The 14,010-nt window shown below is 47.9% G+C and overlaps 1 protein-coding gene across 9 annotated transcripts in view; it reads left to right on the top strand.

Moving 5' to 3' along the window:
- LOC120897418 (terminal nucleotidyltransferase 5C) overlaps positions 1-13,297 on the top strand; it is a 49,803-nt gene extending 36,506 nt beyond the window's left edge. For 5 of the 9 annotated variants that reach the window (XM_040302303.1, XM_040302306.1, XM_040302304.1 and 2 more), the window contains one exon: positions 7,145-13,297. In XM_040302303.1, the coding sequence (XP_040158237.1) occupies positions 7,145-9,025 (1,881 nt within the window). In that variant the 3' untranslated portion in view covers positions 9,026-13,297. The other 4 variants (XM_040302309.1, XM_040302308.1, XM_040302310.1 and 1 more) reach the window with 4 other exon arrangements.
- Positions 13,298-14,010: the final 713 nt, after the last annotated feature.

Below are 14,010 nucleotides of genomic sequence, written 5' to 3' on the forward strand. Positions count from 1 at the left end.
GTGTTTGGTTCCCCAAAACCCTTCCAGTGAACGAGCATCCATGAGGTGTAGGGGTCCCATAGGGCTGGCACTAGTACTATTACTACTCGTCAAGGGGAGACGGCAGTTAATTTCATTTGCTGCTTTGTGCACTTTCGTTTGCACTATTTTTTCTTCGTCGTGTTTCGTTTTCTTTCGTCGTTCTTCTTCTGCTGCATCCCGCATGCAGAGAGATGCAAGTGGTGGAGCAGGGAATGGCTGGCCAGGGGATCTGTGCCGGTTCCTTTTATGTATGGTGCTGCTGTGCGTGCTTCCGAACTGGCGTGACTTGCCCTTAAATGCATGCTACTCGCCTGTATTGTGGGTTTTGAGATTGCAGCAGACCAATTAGGCCTTTCGTGTAGAGAGAAAGAGAGGAAAAAAACAAAGCACACACATAAATCGAGGTCATTCCAATGGTTGAGCCCTAGTAAAGAGTGTCATGTTTGCAATTTTCGTTTGATTTTTGCTAGAGGAAAAAGAAAAATATCATCATCGGCAGCAACAAATAACAAGAAACAATCGTGTGTTGATATTATTTATTTTGTTTCAAAACAGTGTCTCACTTTACCTATTTACATGTCGAAACAAGACACTCGTCAGCATCGAGGAAATGGGCTTTAGCCATCAAACTAAAACATACACAGTAATTGAAAGCCTCGCTGTAAGATCGATATATTATTTCGTCCTTGCCTAACCTTGCCTATTGATCCCCGTGTGGTTTAGATCGGCCGTGCCTGCCTCGGCACTGTCCATAATTGCATAATGTTCGACCGCTGTGCGAGGGGGTGGCTGGCGGGTTTCCACCGTCCCGATCCGTAGCGATTGGTGGCTATAAGTGGTCGCCGGTGAGCGTCCAAACTATTATTAATTTTCTTTCCCACCATGCACCAAGCCAAACCCACCCATCTACTGGGCGCGTTGGGGTTGGTTTCTCTATCAAAACGACTAGACACATACACACACTCGGCGCTCAAGGATCTCATCGAGGTTGGGCCAGGTGAGCGGAACAAATATAGGTTAGATTAGAACGCATACACACATACTTATATCCTCGATCCGGGGCCGCTGACCTTCGAGCGCGCTTGTGCAGCGCTGTTTTGTATTTGTGGTAATGTTTTATTATTAATCTTTCACCTGAATTTAATCGAACCCTGCCAAGGAGTGTAGCGGCGGCGGAGGCGGGGCCCACACGCGCGCACATGGTGCACGCGTTCCCTTTGCCCTCGAAACACGAAACGGACACCCTCGATTCCTTCGCAGAACGCAGGGGGCAACGCAGAGCGAACGACGAAACTGGTTTGTGCGTTAGGCTACCGCCGCCACCGTACTTGCACTGGTTCGCAATGGTTAACTCGGTTAAGTCCGGCCACGAAGGTAACCTTCACGCATTTGATTGGGTTTTTTTCTGTCCCCTCACCCTCTCCCCGAATGATCGAACCTTCCACACTAGGTCACACATACACATACACATTGCATATCGGGCAGCGGGTGGCGTTGTTGCTCCAGCTCTCCAGCCCCCAGGTTGGAGAGTTTGAAAACCAGGTGGTGGCAGCCGTAAAATAGGTGAACCTAAAAATAATATCTCCCTGCATCGCGTTGTTTCAGGCTCTCGATCCCGTTTGATATCCATTCGGCGGGAGGCTTGGTTCTTGGTGGGCTTATGCAATAATGCGATCGATGAAACCACTTATTATAACATCCGGCTCTTTTCGATCGGGTCACGTTTCACTCAGGGGCACAAACACACATGCACAGCGCTAGGCAAAGCTGTGTGGAGAAGTGGTGGAGTGTGGTGTTTGGTGTTTGCTGCAACTTGTACCACACATCGACTCGTAGCGTAACTGATCGCCACAGCGAGTTCGCTTTAGTTCCTTCTCGAGCGGTTCCGACACGGTGCCCACGTGAGCCGATTTCATTTGCGTGCCTGTTCGAAACACCCGAAAAGCAAACATAAATGCCGCTGGCTACTCGATAGTTATGAAGGAATTTACAAGTTGGTCACAACCAACAAAAACAACCAAAACCAAAAACATTACTGCTAATTTGCACACACCATTTGATTCTTCCTGCTTCGCAACCTTCACCAAACTCGGATCCGGGTCGTTTATTGTGCTCCACTTCCGATCGGAGCACGTTGCTGGCAAGAATAAACATCAGCGAAGATGCCGCCAAGATCCGGCAAACAGAAGGGTCCTTCTGTTGCATTTACGCGAATACCGTAGAGCAGATCTGTTCCTTCGCTCCTGACATTGACCTAGTGTGTGCGGTGTACCAAGCTGAGACGGTAGGTAGGAAAGGTACACACTAATCGCACGATCGAAACACACCGTCACCAAAAAAAAAAAAAAAAACAACCACCCGTCTCCAAAGAGGCCTCGGGTGTCCTAATGGTTTTCAAAAAACGCTCCGCCGCGTTCTGTTCAAGGTTTGCCCCGCTTGAGCCGGGGCAAACCGTTTGTATTCGTGCACGTACGCTTCACGCAGTTTTTGACGTACCAAATGAACAACAACAACAATAACAAAAACATCCAAATAGACGCCGAATGGCGTGTAGAGTGGTTCCGAGATGCTACTAGCGATCGCTCTGCAGCAAAGCCCTTGGGAGCGGCCCTGCGTGTGACGTGCGTTGCCAAGATCTTGATCTTGGCTGTGCAACTGGCGGACACCGTCTTCGCACCGATCTCTTGCCTTTCGGATCCTTGAGCTGTTGTACCCATAAGTACATCCGTTTTGGGGCGCTAATCGATACAGGGCAATCTTTCCCGGGCAGCTCCATTCGCTTTAGAAGTGTCTGGCAGAAATTAGAATTGTACATAGGATTGTGCGCGGGTGTGCTGTTTCGTATTTGGATGTCACCACCGGTATGTTGGCGCGAGGAGTGACTGGGAATTTGCTGTCGCATTGATGCGGGTATCGAGGCCGTTGCACTTGGAGGTCGAATTGAAATGCAAAAAGTGCCCCCGGGCGACGGTGCACCAGATACGCGAGCGGCTGGCGCACGACTCGACCTCCAGGACACACACACACACACGCATTTGCTACTACACTACTGTCGGGGTTGGGCCCGGTAGGTATGCAGAGCCCGTAACGTCAGACGACGTTTCACCCTCTCGGGTCTCTGTGTGCGCAGCTAAGAAACATGTGCACAGCCGGCAAACGGAATGGGATTCGGGTGAGGTGAGAAGCTACCATTCTAGTCAGGTAATGTGTGTTACGATCGGGCCACTCCGGCATAGTTTTGCATGCAATTCCGATGGAAGTCGTAAACACTACTGCGCGCGACAGTGCTGGTGCGCGGGTATCAGAGGTGAACCTCGTTGTCGTCGTCGTCGTCGTCGCTGTCAACCTTTGCATATCGACACCCATATTATGTCAGGCAAGGGGAACGATTTTTAACTTCTTCTCTCTTTTTTATATCTGAGCCTAATAAAAAAAACACACATAGAGCTACGACGGTGGCATTTTATAGTGCGCAACTGCTGTCTAGATGTCGTGTTGTTGCACCCTTGAATAATTAGATTAATCGATCGGCTCTGCTGTTGATTGCTCCATTTCGATCACCCATCCAGTAATTTTTGTACACGTGTTGTGATCTCCCTGCACATCTACACATATTTACATAAAAATTGTAACATTTTGGACAGATTGTTTCATAAAAAGAAGCATTTGAGTGGATTTAGTTTTGTATTAGAATTGTTAATGAACACCCCGTTAACGGTCAACCGTATAGAAAACTGCGTGTGTATGCAAGAATATGTCAAAATAAATCTATCTAAACAGCATCATTCGCAGAATACAGATTTTCTTGTTGTGACAACAGCGACCGCGGAGGAGTAAGCTGTACAAATTCAGCCAATCTATAAATTTGTGATTATTTTCCATCGCTACAAGACACATACAGACACACACACACACACAGTTCGCAATTCTCGGAAAGAATCTGCACACTTTCTGTGTCCCTTGCTGACCTTCCAATACAGATTGTTTTAAAATGGTTCAATGTAGCAACATCAAATTAGCTTGAAAAACGTACAATTTGTTAAAAACTTGAAGTATTACACAGACATTTGGAACGAAATATTTGAAACCGATACATTTTCCCCAGAAATCCTATTTTATGAACGTAAAGCCGGACAACAGACCGTTTGATACCGTTTTGTTCTCGGCTGTCTCGGTGTATTACTTAGCCGATAACGTTTGGCTCTTATTGAGCAATCAATTGAGCGCTTCTCGGCAGTGGGAAATGAAACGCGACCGGATGGTTATTTCTGTAGCGCAAAATTAGCACGTTTCTGGTCGCCCAAAACTCACAGCAACGGCAAACGCGTGAAACGCGTCAACAACTTCAACCCGCTATGGTTCGAAACTGTCTAATTGATGAGTAATTGCATGGTTTTAGCACACGGCAGCATCTAACTTGCCGGTGGTATTTTTTTTTTGTGTGGTGTGTATGGCAGGCAAAGAATGACAAGTTGTGTTGGAAAGAGTGCGCAATGTTACCTGCCTAAATGTTGTTGTTATACAGCTGATAGAATATTTTAAACAAAACACGCAAAACCTACTTTCGTCTTGTGAGGATGTGAAGATGGAACGACTGCGTCCAACGATGTGGCCATGTTTGCATGAAGCATAAGTACTTTTTTGCGAGAAAAGCAAAACAAGCAGACAAAAACCACCTAAAATAAACGAACAATACAGCACGAAGCACCCCAACACCACAATAAACAGCCAGCAATGCGTCATTAATCCGATGGTGGTGTGGTGATGGTGGGGCGGTTGGCTAAATAGGAGAAAAACAGAACAAAAAACAAGATCTCTGATGGCCACGGTGCGCTCACGAGACGCAATTATCGGTTGACGGGAGTGGCCTCGGGGGTTAGTGGGAGCCTCAATTTGTGGGGGAGGTGAATGGGGTGATCCGCGCGGAATAGCGAACCCAAATGAACTGAGAGCGAGGCGCTGGGAAGGAAGGCGACAAGTGGCGATGTTGTTTTGTTGTGCAGCACACATACCTCCCCATATCTCCACCCCCTCGGTACTATGGTGCGTTTTAGGGGATTTTTGTCTCCATCAATGGGAGTGGGGGGTTTGGCGATTAGGGGTGTCGGTGTGGTGTGGTGGTGGTGTGCGATCACTCGCGCGAGTTCCACCACTGAATGTGTGAGCGAATAATGTGTAAAAGGTCGCTGCCGGGCGCGAGAGAACCGATTCCCCGGGACGGCTGGACGGCTAAGGGATCACGGGTGTGGGGGTTGGGAGAACGGGGAAACGGCTTCCAAGTGCCGCTGAGCTCTTTGCTCATTGTGTATCTCTCTTATTATCTTTCCCACTCTCGCTCTCTCTCTCTCGCGCTGTTTGTTTGAGGCACACTGTGACTCTACATTCTTGTTGAGAGCGCACAGTGTGGACAACGGTAGCAGAATGGTCGGCCCCCAGCGTTCCTCCGCCTGCCTGCTTCCATGTGCGGTTCCTTTCCCTTTTTTCCGTAGGCTTTTTCAAAATGCAATGTGCCGACCGACCGACCGCCGACGCGAACCGCGACTAGGAGCGCACTGCTCAGTGTCGTTTCGAACGACAGCGTGAGGTGGTGCGTTTCACGAATTCTCATCGCCGCGGACGATAGACCGTTTGGTACGTAACACCAGACCACACTTATGGTGCGGTGTGACAAGCGAGATTAGAGTTCAGCTGAGAGTTGCGTGTGTCTCTGGAATGTTTTTTTTCGTTTAAGAAGAAGTGCAGTTCCGTTTCCGTTGTTTTGGTGTTTTTCCCTTGATTAGTGCACCTAAAACCGGCAGTGAAGAAGCACTTTTGCACGTTCTGAACAGTTTGGTTTAGCGTTTCCCAAACACGTGGAGAGAGAGAGAAAGAGTGTGTGTGTGTGTGGTGTGACGTGCAACGCGACCGGAACCAATTCACGTGTCGATACTGATCAGTTTAGCCAGCCAGCGGGAGGAAGTGTCACCGCGGTGACCGGTCGAAATTGTGTCGATCACCCACATCCGTGCAGGTATAACCATCGCTTTTTAGTGCATAGTTTGAAAAATTCCCTCCATTTGTGGTGTTTGGTTCGTGGGGGACTGTTGATGCGAAAGCCGCAAAAAATGCCTCCCAAAGGGAAGAGGGTGAACAATTACGCGTAGTGTGTGTAATTGAATGTGAAGAGTTGCGAAGGAGACAGGCAGTGACGACGACGGATGAGTAGGGGAATTAGTAGATAATAGGGGATGAAATTTGAAAGAATGGACCATATGGTCTCCTAGTGACGTCGATAAAAACCGTCTATGTGTAAGTGTGTAACTAAGCATAAGCAAATGAATGAAAAGGGTTACTTTGGACGCACGGACTCCCCTCCTCCCTTATGTCACAGAGCAACCAATTGAATTACAAAGCCTGGTTGGCGCACACAAGCTTCCTTTTGCCCCGTTGTTTACCGGTAGCAAAGGGCAAATGATAAGCGACGTGTGTGTAGAGTGCGCTGTTTTGTGCCTGCTTAGTAGCGGCGTGTGTGTTTCCACGATCTGACGTCCCTTCCGCCGGTTGTGTGCTAAACGTGTCTTGCGGACGTCATGCCTACGAAATTACCGGAAGGAACCGACCGATAAAGTAGTTAGGTGTGTGTTCGTGTGCGGCTCATATATGATCGCGGCCTATTAGTGACGTGTCTGTGACCAGTAACATTTGTCACTAAATCGGTGCACTATGGCTTCAACGGAATACACTTTGTTTGTTTGTGTGGAGCGCTGCAATGTTCTAGCATGCTGTTGGGTCCCCCCTCCGTTGCTGCTTGAGTGATTCGACGCAATGTAACACAGAGATTCGTTTAGTGAGTTAATTGAGACACGATAAATACATGCCAGTGGCATTTTTCTTCCGCTATAACAACGTGCTGCTGCTGCTGCTAAGTGTGGTTACACCTAACTCCAGATGACTTGGAGTTAGTGTGATGTGACGCAATTTATAGAGTGATTTTTTTTGGGGATTTTTATGTGTTTTGAGAAGCGAATCGTGTTTAAATAGCTTTTGTATGAGCTTCTGGTGCTTTTTCGATGACTTTTAACTGATCATTCCACGGCTAGACATTCATTAATTTCCTTCTCTCGCTTCGTTCTTTCGTTTGCAGTGCGGAACTTTAAAAGTTCCCGACTCTTATTCCCAACGGATCATGGACAGCTATCATGTACAGACGCAGCAGAACAGTTACGGCAACAGCTGCACGAATGGCACCACCGGCCGCCACGGCGGTGCCGCCGGACCAACGACGACGATCTACACCAATGCACACGCCTACCCGGTGGCTTCGTTCAACTACGCCACGATGAGCTACGCGCACTCGGAGGGTGGCTCCGTGTCGCCGCCACCGTCGCCCCGTTCGAACAGCTCCATCTCGTCGGCCTACTCGTCCGCGTCGTCCACGGCCGCCTCCCTGTCGGCGGCCTCGTCCGGCTCGTCCTCGTCGTCCGCTTCGTCGTCCTCGTCCTGTATCTCGTCGGCCGGTTCGGAGACGGGCGCCTCCTACGAGCATCTAGACATCACGGCCCAGCGGTTAGCGGTGCTGTCGTTCGAGCAGGTGATGAAGCTGAACGACGTCATGAACGAGCCGGTGTCGATACACGGCCGCGGCAACTTCCCGACGCTCGAGGTGAAGCTGAAGGATCTGGTCAACATTGTGCGCGAGAAGCTCGAGGCGGACGTCGTCGCCGGCGGTGCCGGCATGACGGTAAAGGACATCCGTCTGAACGGTGGCGCAGCTAGTCATGTGTTGGCGTCCGAGCCGCAGCCATACAACGATCTCGATCTGATTTTCGCCGTCGACTTCAGCACCAGCAGGAGCTACGATCGCGTCAAGTCGGCCGTGCTGTCCTCGCTGCTCGACCTGATGCCGGAGGGCGTCGTCAAGCGCAAGATCACGCAGTGCTCGCTGAAGGAGGCGTACGTTGGCAAGATGGTGAAGGTGAACAGTGACGGCGATCGCTGGAGTCTCATCTCGCTCGGCAACTCGCCCGGCCACAAGAATGTGGAGCTGAAGTTTGTCGACACGATGCGTCGGCAGTTCGAGTTCAGCGTCGACTCGTTCCAGATCGTGCTCGACTCGCTGCTGCTGTTCTACGACTGTGCCGAGATGCCGATGATCACGGAAAACTTCTACCCGACGGTGGTGGGCGAGTCGGTGTACGGCGACTTCCAGGAGGCGCTGTACCATCTGCAGAAGAAGCTGATCTCGACGCGCCAGCCGGAGGAGATCCGTGGCGGCGGGCTGCTCAAGTACTGTAACCTGCTGGTGCGCAACTACGTCCCGGTGGACCCGCAGCGCATCAAGACGCTCGAGCGGTACATGTGCTCGCGGTTCTTCATCGACTTCCCGGACATTGGCCAGCAGCGCAGCAAGCTGGAGTCGTACTTGAAGAACCACTTCTTCGACGAGGGTGAGGAGCACCTGCAGCACCAGTACCTGATGCATTTATTCGAGGTCGTCGAGCAGTCGACCGTATGTCTGATGGGACACGAGCGCCGCCAGACGCTCATGCTGATCGATTCCCTTGCCATGGAGATCTTTTACCGCGATCAGCAGCAGCAGCATCAGCAGCAACAGCAGCAACAACAGTCATCGGCCACCCTCACTCAGCAGCAACAGCAGCAGCAGCAACAGCACACCACGCTGCAGCTGCAGACGCAAATGTCCCATCTGTCGCTGTCTCCGCAGCAGCTCTCCCCCCAGTCGCCCACACTGATGGCCCATTCACCCAACCACCATCAGCACCAGGCGCAAACACAGCAGCAGCAATCGCAGCAGACATCTCCACAGTGTGCGACGTCGGCACAGCAAGTACAACAGTCTCAGCAGTCGCAGCAGCAACAGACGCAACAACAGACGACTGCGATCGCCCAGACCCAGGCCATTGCACTGGCACCGCAACCGGGCCTGCTGTATGCGAACGGTATCTACTACGCTCCGCTCATTCCCTACACCCAGTGCACGTGTAACAGCTGGATAACGACGTGATTAGTGAGCCCGCTGCTGGCGGTGGCAGGCCACAGTAGTAGCATCATCAGCATTGCAGGCACCGACCTTTCGCCGGAATTAACCGTCGAAACATCACCATCCACACCACCACCACCACCACCACCACCAACATCATCATCATCGTTATCATCATCATCCTATCTTCCCGGTCCGTCGCAGTCCCCAGCGCTACTAGTTTCACCCTCAACAAGCGCAACGATCACACAGGAATGTCCTTTCACCGCCGGCTGCACGCTCGGGAGTCGCCTTTCGGCGCCCTACTTCTCATCGCCGGCTTGCCTAGCAAGTGATGCGGCACGAGGATCCGGCAGACAGCAGCAACAGCCCATCACAACCGCCACCCTTTCGATTGTTCCGGTGGATTTGCAGTCATCGTCTCTGTCACCAGCCTCACCAACGGCATCGTTGTCGTCGTCGTCGCCGTCATCGCACCCATCGTACGTGTACGCTGTCCCCGGCGATCACTGCTACTACTACTATCCCTGTCAACCAGAACTTCTGCTAGAGGATGGTTCCGAGCGATGATCATTCAATACATCAGTAAGCGGAGTCCTACGAGGCTGTGACTAAAACGAAGAAGAATGTGGAAAACAGAGATAGCAACGCATGCCAAAAACGTATGCAAAACAGCCACAGTTTTGGATGTTTGTGAGTAGAAGCGGATGAAAAATGGTAGGGAATCTTCAGAACGATTTTTAACCTTCTCTGATAGTCGAGCTCTGTCCCGTCTCGAGGGCACTATACAGATGGTCACGTTCGCAATAACGATTCACAATGCGTGCTTGCAGTACTGCAACTGCGTCTTGGGCGCCACCGTTTTGCGCCACGACCCTAGTGCGTAGCGTTTAATTGATAAGACGCAAACCGACGGACAAGCAAACACAAAACAATATGGCGATCGAATTTTTAATACTATGCAACTATCAAACAAAATTTAAAAAAAAGCATAATATCGAAGGTAAAAGCGGGGGACGACAAAAACAGGAACAAGATGTAGACTTTGAACAAACCACCAACGCGAAGCGAATCATGCATTGGCATGTGCGGTGAAGTAAAAGGTAGTGAAGCGGTAGATTAAAAAACAACAACACACAACAAACAAACTAGTAGTACAAGAAACAGGAATGGGAATTATATTGCGTAGCCTACGAATTTGAAATATCTGTACGTTACAAACAAAATAAGTGGAAATATAAATTTGAAGTATTTTATGAAAAACGCGCACCACCACCATAAGAAGCTAAAACAAAATAATTAGAATATCTCAAAAATGAACGAAATTAGCGCACACATGTCTCGGGATTGTTGCTATCGATTGGTTTGGTTTGTAGAAATGGTGCATTATCATCTGTTCTTGTGGCATCTTCAGTTTGTTATGCTCATTTCAACACTCGGAATCTCATGTGGACCTGTGACTGTCATTCGAGAGCTCGAGTGCTGTTTTTTTTGCTAAACATACCAGTTTGTACATGGTGACCGCTGAACAGATCGCTGAACTATCGCACCTGTTTACGTCATTGTCCAAAGTATCCTTACTTTGTGTGTGTGTTTTAAGGGGTTTCCCCACTTTCTATTCTTGTGCGAATCGTGCGGAGAAACGTGTTAGGTAAGGCAGAAGAAGGAAGGGCGTAATCGGACACTGTGATTTGGGAAGGGTGCGGGAGGATATTTGTGCGTCTGTTTGTACACCGCGCGAACGCGGCACAATCGAACCGAGCAAACCACTTAACGATAACAAGCAATTCATCCCACAGGCTCATTGCGCGGGAACGTGTTCATTTCGATGTAACTTCGATGGTGTTTGTTCATGTTTGTGTGTGAGTGTGTGCGTATACATGGCTATTTCCGGTGTGCTAGTCTTTTCTTTAAACATGTATGTTGTGACGTTTGCTGTCATCGACCCCCACCAACTTACCCGTGGGGCGATTGGCGAAGATCATTGCGATCTCTGCTTGGTGTATGGAATATCGTGCCATTGTTTTCGGACTTTGAAGTATGCAGTGAAAGCAGAGAATATTTCCGTACGGGACGTAACGCACCCATAGCTAATCATTCGCGATCGATCGTACTCCGTTTTATGTGTAATTAAAAATTACTACAGAGCCAAGCAAACAAACAGAAACCCACACCAGCGCATAGATCTGTGCATGTACTTATCAGAGACCGTTTTATCCGCCCGTCTTTTGCATTACCGATCGCTGAAGCATACGGGAGCAAATGTTTCCACTTTTAACTGATCCCGCCGGCTGATGGCGAACAAAACGAGTGTCCAGCACCACAACCGGCAAATGATGCTGTAAATAATTGTAAAGAAATCACGTACTGAAGACTGCTGTTTACGTAAGAACAAAAAAAAAACCCAATACATCACGTGGTGAATGCATTCAAGTGTGCGATTGATGGACACTATGATGTATGACTGCTCTGGGTGAGTGTTCGCTCAATTTTGGATATGTTTCATCCTACTCTTTCTCTCCTTATCGACGAGGCAGAGTAAAGCTGTTGTAATTAATTCAACAACAACAACAACAACAACAAAAACTACAAAATGTACGAAATGCGAAGGCCACAGGATCTCACAAACGGTTTGCCGAAGCGTTACAGCGTCTACGGGAAAAGCGTCACTTAGAGAAAGGAGTCGTTCGACCTTTTAGCGCTTCCGTGGTTGTTGTGGATGTTGGAACTATCGGGGATTCGGGAAGGATACGAAAAACTGAGCACAGTCGCCAACACGAGCGACAGAAAACTACAGATCAATAGATATACATATATTTTGGATTGCATGTTTGTTGAGGAAGCGCTAGGCTTCATTTATTTACCGGAGCGTCCAACAACCTTCCCTCTTCTACCGGGACATAGAGGGAACGTGGGGTGGGTAGCTGTGGACGGAGATGTACATGGGATGGTGTAGCAAAAATGGTGTAGATGGGGAAACAGAGAAGCTTAAAAAATGAACGGTGAAATGTGAAAAAGTTGTTCTGCAAAGTTGGCAAAAGAACATATGAGAAACGAGGAAATGGAGAAAAGGAAGATGAATAAGAAGCAGAAGAAGCAGAAGAAGAGAAGATGAGATGTCATAAGAGAGATAATAAAAGTAACAGATGATGTGTAAGAAGAAAAGCAAGAAGAAGTAAAAGAAGAAAAATGTAGAAGAAGAACATCAGGATGAGAAACAAAACAAAAAAAATCTAATTACTGAGACATGGCTGTGTTTATTCCTCCTCACAATTTGTTTTTAAGATGCTATAGATACCAGCAATGCGTAACGAATGTTGAACGGAAAACGAGAGTGAAATTCTGGCTTAGTAGTGTGAGCGTTTCTGCGGGATAGAAGGAGTTTCGTGGTCGTTCGGTAGACATGAATCGAAAGCGGAAGTGGACGGATAAGAAAAGGAGTGGTTTAAAACGCAGAAGATAAGCATTAATAATACACTGCGACACGAGAAACGTTCACGGAAGATGCGCGAAGCATGATGCTACTGCTGAAAAGGGAGGAGATCAAGATACAAACAAACAAAACAAAACAAAAAAGGCACTATTGTAAACGCAAGAAACCCGATAGACTGTTGGGATGTTGTAGGTGATAACATCGGCGATAGGAGGAACACACACGACACTCATTGTTAATGCATATATGCTTTTAAACTAAATATTTGTCCAAATGTTAATTGACTGATGTGGCTCGTGACTTCCCGCACCCCGCTCCCCCTCTCCTGCGTGGGGGGGCTGAGCGCTAAAGAGACAATGAAGGGACGGGATGGGAGTGTGCTGTATGGGTGTTAGAAAGAGGGGATGAACACATCAGCAGATTGAAACGAGATTTCAGAAGTGTTGCAAAAAAAAATGCTGGTAAATGTACGTATTTTACTTAACATGTTGAAATGTTGGCACATTCGGTTCACGAAAAAAGGGTCCGAAAACATCAACAAGAGAGTTAAAGATTTGCTGTGTATGTGTGTATGTATAGGTAAAGAGCAGAAGAAAACAGTACAGTGGTATGCGTATACTATTAGCCCGGAGTACGATTGAATATGAAGTGCGTGTTGCTGCCGTGCCAGTTACACGAAGCGAGCAGCAAAACTCACATCACACTTTCCAATAGCGCCATGTCGAGATAGGAAGCAAAAAGTAAGAGTTAAAAAAATGAATGTTACAACATACAAAACTATAACGCTACGGTAACAGCAATTAAAACTACAGAGAGAAAGCAAAAAACAACAACACAAAACAAAGAAACCTTGCAAAAAAAAACAAATAAGTAATTAAAAAACAAGACATACACATACAAAAACATATAAAACTATTGCAACAGACATAAAAACAACAGAAAAAAATAGTAAAGTCTCAACAAAGAAAACAACACAAAAAAAGTTCATCATAAATAGTGTTAATTAAAAAAAAACAACCATACAATGACTACTATGCATTAAACGATTTATCCAAGCTCTATCGCGTTACGAGAAGCGTGTTAGAATAAATCGATGTCTTGCCAACAGTTAGGGACCGCACGAGCCTCTCTGACAGCTCCGTGACGAATGGAATCGGGAAACCAGAAGACGACGGACAAACTAGTAGTAGACCGACGACAATACACACTACAAAAAGGACATACACTTTTAAACTTCAACACTAACTTCCAACTCTCAAATCCATCGCTATTCGAAAGCTTACGACTGTTGCTAGCGGCAAGCAGGCAAGCAGGGGCCGTATTCTTATAAACACCTTGCTACGCCCTTTGTTTGTCGAGAAGGTGCGAGCAGGAGAGACAGAGTGAGAGAGAGACGCAAAATAAGAACACAAACCGCCCGCCAGCACGAAAATCGACCTGATCGGTAGACAACTATTATTACCGTAATTCTATGTTTGTTTTGCTTAGTTTATGATACTATGTTGATTAATTTATTAGGTTAAAGCGAATAATCTACCACAAACGTTCAGAGAACAAACCATACAAGCTATGTTGT

Source organism: Anopheles arabiensis, chromosome 2, assembly GCF_016920715.1.
Source record: "Anopheles arabiensis isolate DONGOLA chromosome 2, AaraD3, whole genome shotgun sequence".
In the NCBI taxonomy this organism is placed as follows: domain Eukaryota; kingdom Metazoa; phylum Arthropoda; class Insecta; order Diptera; family Culicidae; genus Anopheles; species Anopheles arabiensis.